This window comes from Panicum hallii, chromosome 7, assembly GCF_002211085.1.
Source record: "Panicum hallii strain FIL2 chromosome 7, PHallii_v3.1, whole genome shotgun sequence".
NCBI classification, from domain to species: Eukaryota; Viridiplantae; Streptophyta; class Magnoliopsida; order Poales; family Poaceae; genus Panicum; species Panicum hallii.
In genome coordinates, this window is record NC_038048.1 from 39,519,530 (window position 1) to 39,540,341 (window position 20,812).

The window sequence follows — 20,812 nt, forward strand, 5'->3', positions numbered from 1 at the left end:
GCAGGCCAATACTCTGTTGCGCCGGCCACAATCCCAGCCTCCGGCGATAATAGCGTCCGATGTGATCTCCATGATGTCCATTCGCGTCGCGGCGGTGGTAAGAAGATGGGCCGCGGCGGTGGAAACCTAGGTTTAGGGGATGGAGGAGAGGAGGAGCGGGAGTACATTAGTGAGGACGAGGCTGCCGTCGCCGGACGGGAACGGGGGCCATGAGCAGCGACAGAGAGAGGAGGAAGATGGTTTGAGCCAATGAGAGGCAAATTTGAAAACATATCAGTCCAATTTAGAGGGTATTTTGTAAATATATTTGAAAAATATTTACACATACCTCCCTAAATCGGATCGCAACTTTAATCGCGATCCAATTTAGGGGGGCATATGTAAATATTTGGATTGCGATCGCGATCCAATTTTAGGGCCTCAGCAATTTTTCCACGCACGCAATCCAGACCCCCATCTGCTCCGGCTGCAAGTACTGATCCTTGCAAATTGACCTTCATTTTATCGTACTTTCGAGCTGCCGGAATATTCTCGTCAATGTCAATCGCCGGCAAGATCTGGGCATCTTGAGAGGAAATCGGCAGGCCAATACTCTGTTGCGCCGGCCACAATCCCAGCCTCCGGCGATAATAGCGTCCGATGTGATCTCCATGATGTCCATTCGCGTCGCGGCGGTGGTACGAAGATGGGCCGCGGCGGCGGAAACCTAGGTTTAGGGGATGGAGGAGAGGAGGAGCGGGAGTACATTAGTGAGGACGAGGCTGCCGTCGCTGGACGGGAATGGGGGCCATGAGCAGCGAGAGAGAGAGAAGGAAGATGGTTTGAGCTAATGAGGGGCAAATTTGAAAATATATCAGTCCAATTTAGAGGGTATTTTGTAAATATATTTGAAAAATATTTACACATACCTCCCTAAATCGGATCGCAACTTTAATCGCGATCCAATTTTAGGGCAGCCCTCTGTCGCGACCTTCTCCCCAATTTGCCGCGGCGGCGCGCCGCCGTCGCCGCCGCCTCGTCGGAGAGCTCTCACGCCCGCCGCAGGTTCCCGACGCGTGAGCCTCCGCCACCCATCTTCTATCCCCACCGGATCGGTGGCAGGCTTGATCTCGGCAACGGCAAGCATAATGTGAAACGGCGGCTTCTGCTCGACCTCGACGTTCGGCGGCTCTCCGCCGTTCGCCCGTCGAACTCGAGGTCGGCTCCGAGCTTCATGGCGCGTACCTTGCCGCGGAGCGGACGCAACGCGATGCTGGATCCTTGCCCTCTCGGGCGGAGGCGGAGGCTGATGGCCTGCACAAAACCAGACGCCGTTCTGCAGACTCGGTGAGCTCTCTCCCAGGTCGTCGACCCCCGCGGCGGCCGAGACGGCAGACGGGCAGACGGCCATGAATTTGCTAACTACTGACGACCGAACTCTTCAGCGCAAAACAAATTGCTTGTGACTTGTGTACCATGGGCCCATGGCGATGATCAGCCCTGTTTGTCTCACTGTCTGCTGTTCTACATGCATGCATGAATCGTATACGGTGACGTAGAAGCAACAAATCTAGCTACCATGAAACTCTTAAATCTTAATAGATTGTAGATGAACTCTCACACGGGGCCTTAGCAATCGGCCACTGCAGACGGCCATGAAGATGGCGGACCACTTTTCAGAGCGGAACTTGCAAAACGGGCGCCTGTAGCTCGTGGCAACCATCAACCTTCTTTGTTGTCTCACCGTCTGTTCTCCTGTACGGAAGAATCCACAGGCAGCTATGTAGGACAGCATGTTTAGCTAGTAGCTCGTCTATTAGATTGGGGTAACACAGATCTGGGAAACAGTCTCATAAGTTACATAATCTCTTTTATTTCGAGAAGAATCTTTTCAACATACAAATCCTGGGAGCTGCCTGCTCAGAAGCCATTACACCACCCCAGCACTCCATCCTCATCTTCAGAGTCCAGACCCTAAGCCCATTTCGTGAGTTCCTTATTTTCTCCTGTCAGCGCCAATTGAGAGCAGCTCGAAGTTCCTGACAGCGTCATCATGTGAAGACCTTCCGATCTTCGATAAAGACGAGGACCTGATCTCAGCTCCACCCAGATGATGCGCCCTTTGGGCAGTAGTTGATGGGCGGCTGCGGCCCGTGCGGTTTGGGTCGCTTGGATCTCCAGAAGAGCTTGGTTTGCTTGATGAAAGGACGGCTCTTCTTGATGTGCTTCCGTTGCGCGATGATGATGATGGCCTTGTTCTATCTGAATCAACAGCCTACAGAACACAAGATATAGTGGTAAGATCTTCCCTGATCACTGTAGGACTGATTAGCTGGTAAACAACAGCAAAACTTCTTACCACCTTGGATGGTATCAGGGACTCTAGAAGACTTCTGTGCTTGGTGTGTTCTCTATTGTGACCGGAACCAGATCCAGTTCTTCTAAACAAAGCTTCAGCTGCAGAAAATAGTCTGTCAGGGATGTCGTGTGCCAAGTCATAAATAAAAAAATATGTAGTGAATTCCACTGAATTATTTCCCTGCTCACATATTTACAGACCTGCAGTTCTCTCAGTCCGTTCTGCAGAAGGGCCTGCCAACCCACTAGTCTTGCCGCTAGACTAGTTTCCAAGAACAAATGCAACGTCAGCACAGTGGAAATCCCATTGCTTTTTAATGAATGGCAGGGAAAAATGAAAGCATATGTACCTGAAGTTTGCTTTTATCTCTAAATTGAGGATACTTCATAATGGTCCAGTCAAATACGTAATCTAGTTGGTACCCTGCATGTATCCAGAACTAGCCACGTCAACAATATAGGTGCAAGGAGAATCAATTATACATTTTTAATGTTTAACCATACCTTCCCGGATAAATAAGTCACGGAAGAGTCTCCTTAAATAGGAGTAATCTGGTTTATCTTCAAATCGTAAGGATCGACAATAATGGAAGTATGCAGTAAACTCTGTTGGATATGATTTACAGAGGACCTGCTTAAAAATTTGGCATGTTATTGTTGTGAACAATTGGTGAAATGTGTTGTTTGAACAGCATAGTAAGTGACGGGGTCATGGGGACTTTGCATCGCATTGTCCCTTGATCTACAGAATCAATTACCTCAACTGGCGTTAACATTTTCTTTTCACTGATTCTATCATACTTTTGCTTCTTTGTGCCAGCTTTCAGACCTTGCCAAGGAAGGCTGGGGGATTCCAAGATGACAAAAGAAAATTTAAAGGGTGCACAAAAAAAACTACAAGAAATTCTAGAGGAGAAATAGTATCTCACCTTCCTCTTAAGAAATACATCAGCACATAACCAAGAGATTCCAGGTCATCTCTCCTGCTTTGTTCTGGAAGGAAAACAAGAAAGATTAATCCAAATTCATCTATCAAGGCTTCCAGATTTGTGGATGAATAGTCCACAGTTGATTGACTTCAAGTTCAAGGTCAAGTATAGTGTTTCAGGTTTTCATGAGATTTAAATTGTTCACGATATTTGTCTTCCTGTTCCCTCTGGCCCATTAATTCTATCATTTAATGTTCAGATACTGATGATATAGTAGTACATATCTTATTTACAAGCCATAAACTCACCTACTCCAAGATGGGTATTTACACTGGCATATCGCGCTGTCCCAGTGAGATTTTTGTTTTCCCTGCGGCATGACAAAGAAAGTATGCTAGCTTTTTAAAACATAACACCTAGAAGCTTAGAAAAGATTAAAGCTCTCAGGGGGGAAAGTAGCAGCAGGAATCTTCACACACACACACAAAAATGAAAAGTTGGTGCGGATCCATATAGCAACGTTTACAATGTTTAACATTTGATTCTTACATGTGTTCAAGATACGATGCCATTGGCTGACCCTGGCCTGCAAGTTATATCAGCCAGTAGCAAGGCAGAGTGGCCAATGTAGACATGGTCAAGGAGAGAATATATAGAAGCTTGGTGATTCATGCTACTTATATGAACCAACTCAACCGCTTTGGTTAAAAACAGTGAAAAACAGTTTCCTACCAAGCCAGGTACCAGGTTAACCTTTTAGAAGTAGAGTGACCAGAACCAAAAGTACAATTAACCCAAAATTTGAATTTCAGGTAGGCTTTAGAAAATTAGAACCAAGAACTTATTCATGTAATAAACTGTTAACAAGCTGTTGCATCGCAATACACCACAAAAACTTTATCGTATGTGTAAACTATGTAAAAATGCCAATGTTATCAAAAATACATTAAGGAAAGTCAGAACATGAATACAGATACTAAACCATAGGATCTAATTGGGATAGTACACTTGAACAATCCCCACTGCAAGATGCTGAGATAGGAGTTCCTTTATAATTTTTACAGGCATAAATTCTCCTTTACCTGTATGGTATGTGCTTATGAGTTTGGAGGTCTCGGTATTTTTTCGCAAGGCCATAGTCAATGACAAATACCTGCGGACAATGCTCAACTGTTTTTAGATGGTAACTTTGCCAGAAAACAACTAGTCATTTCTCTATCCATGGATACACAACTGACAACATTATACAATTTCAGAAAACTAATAATCATTTCGCTTGAAAGCATAATCACCCCTATTACTTGATATGATTGTTACGCTACAAAGTAGTTATTAATGAGAAACATGGTTCCTTACATCATTCAACTTCACCATTATCATTAGACATCAAATAGTAGGATACTTAAATAATGTACACTTAGACATTCCGAAGTGTTTCATATGCAAAACGTTTTGATTTGACATTGCCCAACTGGTAAACAGAATGCTTTCAATAGGAAAACTGATTCTTAGTAAGGTTTAGCAAAAGTAGTACAAACCTGGTTTGCTTTACGCCCTAAACCCATGAGAAAATTATCAGGCTTGATATCACGATGTAGAAACCCCTTTGTGTGCATATACTCTACTCTACTGATCTGTATCCAATACCAAGAAGATCAATCACAAGCGAAGTGAAGAACTTATTAACATTACATTAGTATGCGGTTTCAAGAAGACCAAAAAAAACACAAGAATAATATAGAACTGTAAGATAGACTCACCATCTGATCTGCAAGCATTAGTACAGTTTTGAGGGAGAACTTTCTGCCGCAGTAGTTAAATAAGTCCTCCAGACTTGGACCAAGCAGATCAATCACCATGACATTGTACTCCCCCTCCACCCCAAACCACTTCAGATGTGGAATCCCAGCTTCAAATCAGAGCAGAAAGGAAACAAATCAATAAAGGGCCAGTGTAATTGGAGTAACCAACTTCTACTGTGGTTACACTTACTTCCACCCTGCAAAAGCATGTACAGTTTTGATTCATAGTGAAGCTGAGGGTGCCGTGATTTCACCGATTCCTAAAAAGTTATACACACACAAAATAAGGTGAGCAGGCAATCCTAGATTCCTAATAATAACTAAGGGTGACAAACAATATCAATGCCAAAAATCAAGTTCTTCTGAAAATGATCAGTCGCATAGAAAGTAGAAGATATACTGAATATATATGTGCCAAAAGGTACTTTGATATGCCACTGTTGATATTACTGCATCCAAGCAGTATTCATTGTCAGTTAACACACTAATTCAGTTTAGCATACATAGAGAAAACATTACTCCATAGAAACTAAAATCTAACTTTGAGAATCATTGAATCAGAACAAACAAGAGATTAACATCCCACAGCTGCTTTTCAGCATTGATACACTTCTAAGGACTACAACAGGTTCATTGACTCAAATTAGCATTCCTATCTCCAGAATTATATTGTGTGTTAGAAATGATTCATTTCACAAGTATGAAGATTATTTCCAGAATCCCAGGTCTCACTGTTGACAATTTGTAGCGAGAGCCATAGACAATGTTGGATACATATCATTTCTGTACATTAAACTCTTTGCCGTAATTGCCCATCTCCTAATACGCCATAATGCTAGCAAGGAGACGTAGCAATGATTAGTCTAACTTCAGATGCAAATTACTACTACAACTGGAGTGAACTCCTAACTCTGAACTGGTCACCTAGACATGGACTGTGGACACTAAAATAGCACGGGAAGTTGTTCGTGGCATACCAGTTTGACGGCCACCTCTTCACCATTCTGCACGTTGACGGCTGCAAATAAATCAAGCAAGCACTGTCAGAAATCAGAGGCATGCATACACCAGAGGACACCCGGAGACAAAGGAAACGCAAACAGCCAGCGACCAACTCACCGAGGTAGAGCTCCCCGAAGGACCCGCTACCGATCTTCTTCCCGAGCTTGAACTTCCCCCCGACCACCTGCTCCATCCCGGCAGCCAAATGCGCGCGCTAGCGCTACGCCCACCACCGACTCCACACCGACAGAGAGCTCCGCTCCAGATCCCAGCCACGCGCCTCAAACAGCCCCGCGGACCGACCGCATTGCCACGGTAACGCTGGCCTCGATCGGACCGAACCCGAAAGCGACCGCCGAACCGCCGAGCCCCCGAGCCGGGCGGCGGCGAGGCCAGGCCCCCGCAGCAACGCGAGGTCAACCTCCCGCCGGGGACGCAGACGGAGCCGATCGTGGGGGACCGGCCGGGCCGGCGAGCGGGCCTGGGGATTCGCGGGGGAGAGATCCGGGGCGAGGAGGTTCCTCGTCTGGATTAAACAAACTGGAGAATTTTTTGGAAGCGGAGGCGAGTTAAAGAGGTGTGTCGGGGGGAGGAGGGAGGAGGGAGGAAGACGGGGGCGCGGCGCGGGGAAGGTGGGAATTGGGAAATGGAGGCGAGGGGATAGGAGCCGGAGCCGCGGAGCCGGGGTCGAGTGTTGGAGTGGGATGCTTTTTTCGCTTTGCGATTCGTGCTCCCCTCCGGATTATACGCCTGCGCAAATCCCGTGCCCTCCGCCGTCTTACGCCAGCAGCTGCCATCGTGGGCGGCCTTTTTCGTATGGGTTGTCACGTCCTTGTCACTTGTCGTTGCGTACAAAAGTATGCATACGTGTACCGAGCAAGTAGTGCTGCATGTATAATAAAATTCAACAATACTTTCAAAACAAAAATCAACTATACTTTACAGCATTCGCCTCTTCATAGTAGTACAAAATAACGACCACCACACCTCTTACTTCCCGGCTCGTGCTAGTACTGCTTGTCAGTGGTAAAGAAGCTTAGGGCCTGTTTGGAGACTAGTGCTAATGCACAAAATTGATAAACTTTAGCATTAGCACCTCCAAACAGGAGTGCTAATGAGAGTGCTACAGTTTAGCAAACTTCAAAAATATGGGCAAAACATTAGATGGGGAGAAGCAGCTAATAGGTGCTAATGCCCCTCCATTAGCATGTAATTAGCACATGGCTCCAAACAGGATATGGCTAAAGTCTAGCCATCTAAACTTTAGCACTTGAAATTAGCTCCTCCAAACAGGGCCTTAATCAAGGAAGCAATTTTAGCTGTGCAGAGAACAAGCTTGTAAAAAACGATGAGGCATTGCTTCTGTTTCAGTTCACACCAGCGGCCACGAGCCGACGAGGCGGTGCAACATCAGTCAGCTGGATCTTGGACTAACGCGACCTCCAGCTGTAGTCTCCGCTGTAAGCAATATGGGCTGGCTGGGTACTTACACATGGGGCTGGATGGTCCCAGATTCATAACGAGGAATCAATGAACCCATTCATGGCGTGCTCGTGCCGAGTACAGCTACAGCTGCGAAGGCCACAGCATGCCCACCGGAAGGAGGAGAATCCACACGCACCGGTTGCGTCTGTGCCCGGCGCTCCAACCTCGGATTGCCGGATCACTGCAGAAGTTGCGTCCTGCGATAAAAGTTCAGCATCGGTACATGCCGTTCAGACCTGGCTCCTGATGCTGCGGTTTTACACTGCAGAGACAGTACATTGCTCTGGTGGCTCCATGATGAAAGAAGGAGAAATAATGGCGCTGCCCAGAGTCCAGAATGTGCTGCTATTGCCCAGAATCATGGGCGTCCACCACGGGCTGCTCAATTGGTGTGCCCTGTAAGCATGAAAGGGAGATGAGTGCAATCATGTTACTTTCCGAGACAAAAAGGACGCATTTGCCTGAAAAGACTTCAAGCAAAGGCACGGCATTCGTGCTCAATGATAGGTGCAGATCAGACCATTTTGCGTTCTAGTGATGGATCCCACCTCCACATCCTAGAAATGCTAGCGTGAAGTGCCCTTGAATAATAACGTGGCGCATGATTTCCAATATTTCGAACAAAGGAAAAACCGCCCAGCTATTGAAAAATTAATAAAGCAGAGTTTTGCAAAAGGCCGAACCACGCTGGGGACACCAACTGACATTACAGGAATCAAGTTCTAAGAAACCAGAGCATGCTTTCCAATATAAAGTTTCCTTGTGTTCTCCAGTTGTGCAGGGTCATGTGAATGATTTGGTTGTGTAATATGATGGCCCCATAAGATTCAGTTACTCAAAATCTAATTTTCAGTTGAGGTATGCAGAGAGACAGAGAGTAATATGCTCAATACATGCATGATTTAACAATTTCCTAAAGTCTCTTGAGATGAGGATCTGCTGCTTCGTACAAGTTTGATTGATACCTGAAGGATAAATGTTGCAACTTGTCATGCCAGACCTGTAGACTTGTATATAATCTTCATGCGGTGTTACAACCACAGCTGCAATGAAAACAAGATAATCATTAAGACATTTGACCAAACAGAATTTACTTATGCTGTTAGATATCACATGGAAGTACAAAAGGCCGGTAAAAAAATGAGTGGCTAAAAAAGAACAGTAAGTTAAACCTCACCCTCATATTGCAAAGATCTTTTCTAGCTGTTGATTTGTCATTCTATTTGCTGGGTCATTACAATCAAATGGCACTAGAAAGGTTGACGAATTAGACTTGCCCAAATATATAGATAAAGTTGATAAAATGGCCTTCAAGGCATTATAGCCAAATGCCATATTCCTAGATTCTGTTATATACATATAATTTAGTTCTAACAAGGATGTCTGAAATAGTTCAAGAGCCGTGCTTTCGTAGCAAGTATTTCACTGGTTAATTAAGTGTTGGATAGTCAGGTGCTAGCTAAAGCATACATGTATTGGTTGAAACTGAATGAACAACATTAGCATGCGAAAAAAAAACATTTTAATAACTTAACAGCTTGTTATTTTTAAGTTTTAACAGCTAATTTGACAGATGAAATAGCAAGAAAAATTTTGGGCTTGTTATTTTTAAGTTTTAACAGCTAATTTGACAGATGAAATAGCAAGAAAAATTTTAGAGTCCAAATCCAAATGATGATTTGAAGAGGTTGAAGAACATGAAACTGGTAAAGGTTATGAACATATGGTAATACATGAGAAGAAGCTGAGAGTTATGATGATAGCAGCATAGGACAGACATGTGAGGAACGAAATACACATAACTCCTCAAAGAATGATTAGACCAAGGTAACAGCAGATCAGAGATCTTGATTCAGCAAAGATTGCTGCAGGGTGCTCACTCAATCAAATGATTGCAAGTATGAGTGTTGTGCTACATTCAATACAAGCAATCAAAGTAACAGGTATTACTCAGTATTTTCACCATAGTCAACAACATCAAGGCTGGATGATTAACTAATTAAACACACTTCACGTACCCGTAACTTAATGTATTCTTATGCAGGTGTGGGATTAGGTGACCCATGACCGTGACCATGATTCAATGATGAAAGATAATAATTCCAGGAATGGAGCATACCCTAGCTAGTAGGTTAATGGAAGTTACAAAACAACAAAAGGCACCTGAATCAGAAGAAACTACATTTTTTTTATCCTCAAACTGAGAAGAAACTAAAATTTGTGAGCAAAAATGGTTTATGTGGGGAACACACTGCAGCTGAATTTTATGTCATGAAAAAGCAGCCATTTGATTGTAAAAACAGTAAGTTTACCCTAATGTGTTCAAAGAATCAAGACACATGGTGATGTGTATGGCTTTCAATTGTGCTTACTGTCCTCTTTAGCCCCACTCACTATAGTCTTCAAAAGAGAGTATGAGACTGACTGACTCATTATGAACCAACTGACTTGGTTTTCTAAACTAAAGGCAACCTTCAGTTCTGCTTGGGATTGCACTAAAATTTCAGAAATATGCAAATACCTTATATCCTTGTCATGATGGAAAACACTTGTAGATTGGGAAGGCTTCTTTCGATCAGTTGCCCACACTCAGTATAGACAGCATGCAGTAGGAACTCATTTCACAAACATATGTTATCCCAAAGTGTTATCCAATCACCAAAAGTCCCCACAGGAACAGTTTCCATCCTTAAAGTGGTGGAAACGGTTCGCATCACGCACAACAATCTCTCTCTCAGCTAATTTTGAAATATACTTTGTTACTGTGTGGCAATCAATACAGGCTCGGAGATTCTTCATCACACGAATTGTGGTTCCAGGTGGTGTGCTTATAATACCAAACACTACAGCAAGTTTTTCACTGTGACCACATAACACATATCTCTTCTGCTCCTCTTCAATATCCTGGAAAACATCCTCTGTGTTAGGCACATATCCTTGGCGTGCCATCTTCTCTGAGAAAACATTCAGTGTATCAATAATCCTATCATACCAAGGATGGGACCTATCATGAGCTACAAACACATGCAGTTTATTCTTCACTTCAATCCAACTGCAAGCTGGATCCTTCTTCATACCCTTATTTCTCATAGATTTCCGTAGGCGTGCTGCTTCATTCCATCTCCCAGAAGCTGAATACACATTTGATAAAACTACATGAGATCCAATGCACGTTGGCTCAAGCTCCATAATTTTCTTGGCTACTTCCTCAGCTAATGAAGTATTTTTATGGACTCTGCAAGCCCTTAACAATGTGGACCACACACTTGCAGTTGGCTTTATTTGCATCTTAGATATAAAATTATATGATTCATCCAACTCTCCTGCACGGCCAAGGATATCTGCAAGTGCTGCACAATGCTCTAGAGTAGGAACAATTCCATAATGATCTGATATACTATTGAAATACTTCCAGCCCTTATCCACCAACCCAGCATGACTGCATGCAGTCAGAACCGCAAGAAAGGTGATATGATTAGGCTTCACATTTCCCAATTCCATTCTCTCAAACAGCACAAGAGCCTCTCTTGCTGGACCATGCACTGCATACCCCATGATCATAGCGGTCCATGATACAATGTCAGGTGAAGGCATCCTGTCAAAGATGCGACGGGCAATGCTAATTTCCCCACATTTGCAGTACATGTCAATCAGGGAGCTAGATATAAACAGATTATCTTCAAACCCACTCTGGATCACATATGCGTGCAGCTGCTTCCCAAAGCGCAACAACGCCAAATTGCCACAAGCAGGTATGAGGCTTGAGAAAGTCACAGGCACAGGCCTAACTCCAGCCTGCAGCATCCGACGAAATATTCCAAGAGCCTCCTCAACTGAACCATTTTGTGCACACCCTGCAAGCATGGAGTTCCACAGAATTGGGTCACGTACTGGGAGATTGTCGAACACCTTAACAGAGTAATCCGTCCGAGTGCAATTTGCGTACATATCAATCAGGCTACTGCCAACAAACACATCTTTGTCAAACCCATTCCTGATAGCAAAACCATGCACCTCCATGCCCCTCTTGACATCAGCACACTCCGCAAAGATTGGCAGCACACTGGACAAGGTGAACGAGTCAGGCCTGAACCCATCCCTCCACATCTTCCTGAGCAATCCCAGCGCTTCCTGGTGCCTCCCTTCCTCCGCACAGCCCATCATCAAAGTGTTCCAGGACACCACGTCCCTCTCGAGCATTTCGTCGAACACCTTCCGCACGCTCTCCAATGCGGTCGGTGATCCCGTGCCATCCACGGTGGTCACACCGGAGGGGTGGAGATACGAATCTGGGAGCTTGCAATAGAAGTTGAGGAGGGCGTTGGCGGTGAAGCGGTCGGCAAATGCGCCGGAGCGGATGGCCAGCCCGTGGAGGGAGGCGCCGAGGGCGCCGAGGCCGAGGGCGGCGCAGGACTTGAGCGCCGCGGGGAGGGAGGCCAGCACGGACGAGCGCGGCGCGGCGGAGGCGCGCATTCGGAGGAAGAGGGAGACGGCGTCGCGGAAGTGGCCCTGGGCGGCGGCCACGCGGATATGGTAAACCCAAGAGGGCGGAGGTGGCGACGGTGCATAGGTGGCAGCGGCGATGGACATGACGACGACAGATGCTGTGGACGCGGCCGCGGCCGGGGAGGCAGGATGCGGGCTATGACTATGATGCCGGAGTTCTCGCTCGCGGTTTCGGTCAAACGCAAACAGGCAGTCAAACGCAAAAATGCGTGTGCTGGTGCACTGTAGCGAGAGGCGTCCGTCTCCAACAGACGGTGCATTTGAAGAGGGCATTTTGGCTTGGAGGAGAGAGACGACGCAAAAATGGATAACCTCTCTCCTCGACGCATCCTGCCGCAGACCAACAGTCAGCACCCAGAGCTTCCCCCTTCGACGCGGAAGAGAGCCCTGTGCCGCCAAAACAGCCGTCCACTGGATAAAATATACCGTTCAGTACAGATGCATTTGCTTATGCCTATCCGTGTTGGAGACTGCAGAATTTGCATGGCATAATCCACTCCCAGACGATGGCCATTCCTAGAAATGGCTAGCCAAAAATGGCTATTCTTGTTGGAGAAAGCCTCACGCGAGCGAGAATGCTTAACAAGTGAGGAAGACGATGGGTGCCAGACTGCCAGCTTGAATATTTTGAAGGTTACTTCACGTTGCCACGTTGGCATTCACCGCAATAAGCTTTCCATTGGCCATTAGGCAAATATATAGGAGATGGTACAACCGAGAGAGAGTTTACAGGAGAGAGATATCAGGGATTTGATCTAATCCTGGTCATACACGCCATACATGCCAAAGGAGGAGGAGGCGCTGTTGCCCGTCCGTTGCATGACTGCTGCGCAGGGTATATGTCCATGTCTAACAAGCTTTCTAGTCTCGTTTGGAGCAATCCTGTTCTGTTGTCTAGATAAATACTGCAGCAATTAATAATCTTTGATCTCGCCCTCAACTAGTACAGGCAAGCATGGAGTTGCTTTAACGGGATTCGGTACGATTCTGCTTTCTCACATGTTGTCGAGTTGCTTTAACGGCACTGATTTAATTTACATGCTAATCCCGTGCTTGATTGCTCGCATCGCAGCCCTGGGTGCACCGATGCTTTCTGTTCCCCTTCATCATGGCCACGTGGGACAGCCCCCGGCACGACGCCTACTCCCCCGCGCTCACCGCGGCGCACGGCTTCGTCCAGCCCGCCGGCGGCGGCGCCCCGTCGCTCTCGCCGGAGTTCAACTTCACCTTGTACGCGGCGAACGACCGGCTGACCGCGGGGAGCTGCTTCAGCCACGGGCGCGTGGCCGTGTCCTACGGCGGCGTCGCGGTGGGGGAGAAGGGCGCGTGCCGGGCTGGTGCGCCGGGCCGAGGAAGCACGGCGGAGGTCGGCGCGGCAGCGCGGGGCGTGGGCGTGCGGCTGCCCGATGGCCTGAGGCGGCGCCTGGAGACCGAGCTGCGCTGGGGGGCCGCGGAGTTCGCCGTGGAAGCTAGGCTGTTCCGTGACCGTGACGAGGAGACGCACAGCCCCGTCCTGCTGTGGTGCAAAGCTGCCGGGCCTCAACTGCCGCTACAACCGCTGCGGTGTAGAGCTTTCACTGGCTCTGAGGTCTAAAGCTTCTGGGCCTCAACTGCACGCTTATTGTAATCCAAAGCGAATAATTTTGTAATGAGAGGTTCTTTGTTCAGGTTGAATGTTTATCCTTTCCGATCTGCAAGTTTCCAGTTCCAAATCAAGATTTCTTGTCCCAAATCCAGAGTTTCTTTTAGCGAAAGTTTCAATTCAAATCTAAAACTCTGGATTTCTTGCCCCAAATTCCACTACTCTCCACGTTCGTTTTTCTTTGTTATGTCGTCGACCATGTATCGTTGCCCTCACTCTACACGCTGGCCTGTTGGTGGGTACCCAATGCCTACATCTGAACTCTCTGCTTCCCCGTTTGCTTTGGACCTCTTGTGATCTGAACCCCAGAGAGCGTGCTCAGGCAGGCTGCTGTGACATGTGAGAGGAATGACAACATCTAGTAAACACCCAAACGTGCGCAAAGTTTTGTGAGGTAGTGCATGTTTTTGGCCGTATAGTATTAGTCATACATTACATTATTGCAGCGTTGACAAAATCTGTAGGCGAAGTTCTTGTTTATATCAGATTAACCAAGCTGGTAAACCTGCATGTAGGGAAGGCATGCATCCGAGCAGAAATTGCGGCAAACATCCAGTGCTCTCGAATTTTAGGGAAGGCTAGAAAAGCCTAGAACACTATGCTTTTCTTATCTGTTTTAAATTTTAATCCACCCAAATTGCCGGGTAGTCAGCATCATGAAGATCCCCAAGGCGAGCACGCTGACAACGAGCAGGGCTAGGCAGGCAAGGACGACAATGACAATCCATGCAGCAACGACAAACGCCGTGCTTATTATGGGCTCCTTCTCCCGGTTAGCTTAGCTCCATTTTCTAACCCGCTTAGATCCCGGTTACGAAACTGGAACTACAAATAATTCTAGTTATGGAACCGGGACTGTAAATTCAGATTAAAGAACCGATCACTAGTCCCGGTTCCCACATCCGGGACTCAAACCCGCGACCTGTTGCCTCGCGTATAGATTTATTATCACCCACCTACACATCACATGTGATTCTACTTGGAATACTTTTCTTTTAAAATAACCCGTGGAACCCCTTTAGTCCCGGTTGATAGCACCAACCGAGGAACCCCTTTAGTCCACGCGCTCTTGTAGATCGATGTTGAATTTATTGGAATTTGGTGGCAGTTGGGATTTGGTTTTATGGTTGCCTTAGCTCCTCTCTCGAGGGTGGTGGGCTTAGAGCAACTCCAGCAGACCATCTCTAGCTCCAGCAGACCATCTAAACAGCTCTTTATCTCAAATTTAGAAGGTTTATACATTGCCTACTTATTTCTCTCACAAAATTTCTTCGTTGTTGTAAACTTATAACCCGCTTCTTCTTCTCTCTCCTCTCATATGCTCAGTTCATTCAGTCTACTCACAGCCTGTTATTATACTTGCTCTAATAGCAACTTTTGCATGCTACATTGCCGACACACATGGAGGTGCGGACGTGTTGTGGTCCGTGAGTTCGCATAAGACCTGGGGTGCCAGCTGTGGTGTCGCCAAATATACCCTAACGGCGAAAACATTAATAACGAGGAAAGTTATACATGATTAATTTCGGACTATGAAATATTAATTCACCAATTATTATAGGCATTATTCATGGGGTTGCTTCTTCGGTTATAACGCATCATTACGGAATTGAGAAAAAAATAGCCACATGCCGGCAACAACAAAGAATTCCAAGAATTCTAGGATGGGCAGACAAAAGAAAAGATAATGCTTATAAAAAAGACACAACGAAACAAACTATTTGACAATTCGGCAAGCAATCTGAAAATTAGTCTGGGGGAACAAAGCTTTGATAAAGAGCTTCCCGTGTCTGCATAATGCAAGCGGGCCGGCACGCAGGACACAACAACGACTTCTGCAACTGAATCACTGAATCGATCTCGTCCGCCAAGTTGCGGTCCTTTTTTATTCCCAAAAGTTGCGGGTTTGGCCGGCCCAAATCCTCCGACGCCCTTGCCGGCGTTGGGGGAGAAGGGCGGGCTGGCTTCCGGCGGCCTGTCTTTGGCCAAAAAGCTGGAAGCTCACTTGCTAGCAAGTCTGAAGAGCTGTTGGTCAGAGAATCTGCTAGTCTGATGAGCTGGTCTATTTGGTAACCTAGCTTTTGGATAGCTAGGTGCTGAGTTGAGGAGTGGAAAGTTTGAAATACCCTCTGGTATAATAAACGCATGATTACTTGTGAACTGTAATGATTGGTCCGAACAATTTGGAATTATTTTTTTATAGCTTAATATTTAATATTTCATATTAAAATAAGGAATTAAATAGTAAAATTAGTTTATATAATCATACTATTTCTATTGTTTCATTGAGCTTACACAAAAGAACATCCCAAGCATGACTAGCGCTTTTCAAGCCATACAAAATACCAACGGGCTACTATTTACATACAAAATGATTTATGCACCATCACAACTGTATTACCCTCTATCTGCCATCAAGGAGTGCGCAATAAAATCATGAAATGCACACATATCGACATCATCTGATGATGAATTATTTTTGTGCATTCCTTACAATGAAACAACCGGTGGGATGTTTCATGCAACCTGTCAAAAACAGGAAGATTCATACGGAACATGTTGTAGCAATCTCTATTGATTTGTAGCTGATCCATGGCCCATTGATACTCAAATTGGCGAGGAGGATGTCTCCTTCTTTTCCCAAGATATTTTTCACTGGGAACCATAGCAATGAGAGTGACTATTGATGCTACCAATAATTCTGATGTGTCAGCACTGTCACTCTCACTGTTACTAGATGAATCATCACTTTCACTCTCACTTGACGTGCTCATCTAAAAAATAGGACAAAATGATTTAGCTAGCACATCCAATAGGAAATAAAAAGGCAGTACAACGTACAAATGGCAGTAGAACAAACAAATGGTTCAGCAAATAAAAAGATAGCATTACATAAATGCAGCTGAAATAAAAAGGGTACCATTATATACAAAGGATACACATGAGTGACACTACTTTATTTCTTTTTCCTCTCTTCATACATCCTCTTCAGCCAAGCCACCTTTCCTTCATTAGTTTTTATGGAACGAAACACTGCACGGTTTTCACAGCTTGATTCATAAGCTCTATGATGTTATCTTCAACCTTTTGTTCATTTTTTCTCTTACTAGCAGACAGCACATTGATAAGTCATGACACTCGGTTAACCATAGGATTTCTACACTTCTTCTTTGGGCTAAAAGGAAAGTCAACATCACTTGCTTTGCGTTTTCCTTCCTTTTTAGCATCCTGTGAAATATGTCTGTTCTTTTCATTCTCGTTACTATCATCACTAATTTCAATGGGAGTTGTAGTTTTTTGAACTCTCGGAACGACCGAAGATAAACCCGTGACATTGATGTGTTGAAACATAACTTCAAGCTCATCTAGGTTCTCCATAGATGCTTCACGAAAGGTTGCATATTTCTTATTTTCCTAAAAGATAAGTCTTATGTATTAGTTATCAGAACTTGTGTTTGAAGGATAAAAAAATAAACAACTTTCAGTTTTACTTACCGCTATCTTTTCCTCCCACCATTCATCACTTGCTGTAATTGTTCCCCTTACAACATGTAACCAAGACCGGTTGCAGCCCTCTTCAAATCCAACCACAAGTTATACTGTGGCTTCAAATCATCCCATTTATTCTTCAATTTTCCATATGGGTAGTGTCGTTTGGTGATAGAAAAAACCTCAAGGTTCTCGTACCCAGTAGAACTCAATAGTACTCAAGATAGTCCCTAGCCTATTCCCAGCTAGAGTTTCTTCCTTGCATATCTGGCAAAATATTTTGGTATCTAAAACCTTCCCTTTATCCATCTATACTATCAAAATTACTCCAACAATAAGCAACATACAAGTACTCGGACCCATGCATCTACCTACGCTCATCCAACTTTTAGCCATGAACTACTCAAATCCAATCAAAAACCCATATGCATAAATCCCTAGAACTAGTGTGGGAAAGGAGATGTGCTTACCATGGATGCGATCTCCAAGATCCACGGAGCTGTGACGGCAGGTGTAGGGCCGCCGGCCGCAGCTGTGATGGCGGGTGCAGGGCCGCCGACCGCAGCTGCGACAGCGGGGGGAGTGGCGGGGAGCAGGGCAGGGGCGCCGCCCGGAGCAGCGAAGGCGGGGAGCAAGGCGGGGGCGGGGCCGCCGACCGCAGCTCCGACGGCGGGGGAGTGGCGAGGGTGCTGACTCGAGCTGGGACGGCGAGGAGCAGGGCGGGGGCGGCACCCGGAGCAGTGACGGCAGGGAGCGGGGCCGCCGTCCGGAGATGCGATGACGGTGAAAGGATTTTGGTGATGCCTAGAGGGGGTGAATAGGCGTAACTGTAAAATCTAAAAAATTCTTCTAAACAATTAAATCTGTCGGAACTTCCGACACTATGTACGAAGTTCCGACTGATCAGAACTTCCGAGATTGGACTGGAACTTCCGACAAAAGAAAAGTTTTTATACGAAATTTAAAATTAAACTTGAAACTGCAGAACCTGACTGAATCAAAAGTTGCACAATGATACTATGAGACTTCTGCAGGTGATCTTTGCAAGCACAACAACTCGAGTACGTAGATCAGCATAAAACAAACTCTAACTAAATAAATGCAATAAGCACAAGACACAAGAGATTTGTCCCCGAAGTTTACTTCCACTAAGGAAGCTTCTTAATTTCATATGTCATCCGTAGCAAAATCCACTTAGGGGGCCAATTGCACTTTCAACCTCCCTTTTTATGATTCTTGACAACACAATTAAGGCTCGCAATAAATTTAATAAAATATTTTAAATTCAATCGTATAGTTGAACTCCCCCTTAATATGTGCATTCATTAAGATAAAATCAAAAGTTTGCCTCAAATGCCATTTGCACATATTAAGAAAGATTTTTTCTATATTATTGCATTCGTGGAGTGTAATGTATGATAAATATCAACGTGATGCATGTGACAAGATATATCACAACAATAAAGTGGAAATAAACAAGCACCAAGTCAAGAGCATCACAAAAGCAATAAGGTTATAAGATCGCACTAGCATAGATAATCTCAAATAAATCTTATAAAGTTAAAAGTCTCACTTGGCACACCACACATTACACAAATACAAGTCTCACATGTCCACAAGCACGTTCAACGATGAAGCTGAGATAGATAAAGTGGCCCAAATCCATCCCAAGTGGCGCCTATGGTAAGCTCACTCCCCCTTTGGCATCAAGCGCCAAAAAAGAGAGGCCCTTCCATAACCACTACTCGTCATCATCGTTGTCATCTTCATCTTTCTCATATGTGGGTGTGCCGGCAGCAGGAATATCCTCTTCTTCTTTCTCATCCGACTCCTCATGGCCACCTAAGTATTCTTCAATTTTATTCTCATCATCTTGAGGAACCCCAAATATCATGGAATATCCACCCATCTCTTCCTAAGGTTTGTAAAGAGTCGGTGGAGAAGGAAAGTCCATGGGAGCACGAAGAGGTGAGTGAGGCATGTCATACTTGGTCATGATTTCCTTTTGTCTCACCTCAATCTTGAGGAGCTGCTCATCCACATGCTTCTTATGGTTATAGATTTCTTGTGCACTGTGACGACCCACATTGAAGCATGCAAATAAGCCTTGAGAGATGAAACTTAGAATTTCTTTCTTCTTTGGGGCACGAGGAGGAGGATCATGGGAGCTCGAGGGATCTTGAGAGCTAGATGGACTATGAGAGTTAGGAGCATGTGATGGTCCTTGAGCGGAACAGCGAGGTGCATGAGCTCCAAGCTTGAGAAGACGTTGAAGTTGACCTTTCTTAGACTTGTATACTTGATGGCCCTTGTCGGTCAAGATATTTACACCGGTCACTTCTTTGATCATGGTAAAGATGTATGGTGCATAGTGACAGCCTTTCTTCGGTAAAACAGATCAGATGATGATTTTCTCCCAAATGAAGTAAAAGACGCTAAACTCGTGCTCGTTGGGAGCCATCCTAGCAAGCAAGTTCTTGGATAATTGAAGATTTTATCCGAATCACCACTTTTAGGATACAGGGTGTAGCGGAAGAGTTGGTTGAGTAGCTTGTAGTAAGGTGTCAAATCATGTATTGTCTCAAACTCATCATATGCACTGTCGTACATGAAGTGAAGTTCTCCATCATCAAACATATTTTCCTCCTCATATATTCCCTCTCTCATAAGATTTACCCTCAATTAATATATGCAACGTACTCCTCTTCACCAATATCAAGATATGATCCCATCAAAAAAAATATCAAGATATGATAAGCCGTGCATACATATATTCATATGGGTGATGAACGTGCTCACCCCTCCTATATTTCGAAAGAATACATGTTAGATGTGACTATAGAAGGAGCATTTGGGGCTTCAATTTTTTAGACTTCAATATTGCAGAGACAATGAGTGAAAAAAGGAGAAGAAATGGTTAATTAGGCATGTCAGGGAATAAGAGTAATTGTTCCAATAAAAACAAATAGAAATTAGGTATAATCCCTCCGTCCTGAAAAATACAATTAAGTCAAATTTTCTTATGTTGGACCAAAACTATAGAGAATAAAATCAACATTTGTAACATCTATTAGGTAGAGTATATTATTCAACACCCTAGGTTTAGCGGTTATTATACACCCAACAGTCAATAGTGAACCAAGTTACCGTATTATTGAATCATGTTCGGTAAAAGAGGGTCAGTAACCACATGTAGTAGTTATTACTGAAAATTTATTCAGTAATTAATTAGGTGTAGCTGCACCTAAGGTGTATAATAGAAAGATATAGAATTGAACGTGGGCTAATAAGTATACTATAGAAATATATATCATAATTAATCTAATGATGATCATTTGTACCATAAATATTGGTACTCTTCTCTATAAATTTGATAACTTATAATGGTTTAATTTAGGATAAATTAAAATTGTATTTTTTACGGAGGGTGTACATGCCAACCCTTTTTGCACCATGGATATACCTTAATTGTGCGTGCTGTACTAAAGCGGGGCGCCAGGTGTACCACTACTGCTATCTGGCCTAACGCCGTCAGACTCGTCGACCAATGAAGACTTCTTGCACGGGTACGGGCGCGCCGCTCCCTTCTCCAACGCTGTTGTGGAGGACAAGAACCAGCT

At 44.8% G+C, this 20,812-nt stretch overlaps 3 protein-coding genes across 5 annotated transcripts; 1 reads left to right on the forward strand and 2 right to left on the reverse strand.

Moving 5' to 3' along the window:
• Positions 1-1,775: 1,775 nt before the first annotated feature.
• Positions 1,776-6,720, reverse strand: LOC112899612 (casein kinase 1-like). Of its 2 annotated transcripts, none has more exons than XM_025968147.1 (14): positions 6,188-6,720; positions 6,046-6,086; positions 5,259-5,328; positions 5,027-5,175; positions 4,805-4,900; positions 4,349-4,419; positions 3,575-3,636; positions 3,267-3,330; positions 3,096-3,180; positions 2,842-2,968; positions 2,688-2,761; positions 2,539-2,599; positions 2,339-2,436; positions 1,776-2,254 (listed from the first exon to the last, which is right to left on the reverse strand). In XM_025968147.1, the coding sequence occupies exons 1-14, from the start codon at positions 6,261-6,263 to the stop codon at positions 1,976-1,978; spliced, it is 1,353 nt and encodes a 450-aa protein (XP_025823932.1). In that variant the 5' UTR covers positions 6,264-6,720; the 3' UTR covers positions 1,776-1,975. The 2 variants fall into 2 exon arrangements, with proteins under 2 accessions (XP_025823932.1, XP_025823933.1); XM_025968148.1 differs by having other exon boundaries at positions 2,342-2,436; positions 6,188-6,715.
• A 367-nt stretch (positions 6,721-7,087) lies between these two features.
• On the reverse strand, positions 7,088-12,231 carry LOC112899611 (putative pentatricopeptide repeat-containing protein At3g23330). Of its 2 annotated transcripts, none has more exons than XM_025968146.1 (3): positions 10,077-12,231; positions 8,521-8,598; positions 7,088-7,951 (listed from the first exon to the last, which is right to left on the reverse strand). In XM_025968146.1, the coding sequence occupies exon 1, from the start codon at positions 12,143-12,145 to the stop codon at positions 10,211-10,213; it is 1,935 nt and encodes a 644-aa protein (XP_025823931.1). In that variant the 5' UTR covers positions 12,146-12,231; the 3' UTR covers positions 7,088-7,951; positions 8,521-8,598; positions 10,077-10,210. The 2 variants fall into 2 exon arrangements, with proteins under 2 accessions (XP_025823931.1, XP_025823930.1); XM_025968145.1 differs by having other exon boundaries at positions 9,868-12,231.
• Positions 12,232-13,138: 907 nt separating this feature from the next.
• On the forward strand, positions 13,139-13,705 carry LOC112901710. Its single transcript, XM_025970679.1, has one exon. The coding sequence runs from the start codon at positions 13,170-13,172 to the stop codon at positions 13,653-13,655; it is 486 nt and encodes a 161-aa protein (XP_025826464.1). The 5' UTR covers positions 13,139-13,169; the 3' UTR covers positions 13,656-13,705.
• The last annotated feature ends 7,107 nt before the right edge of the window (positions 13,706-20,812 follow it).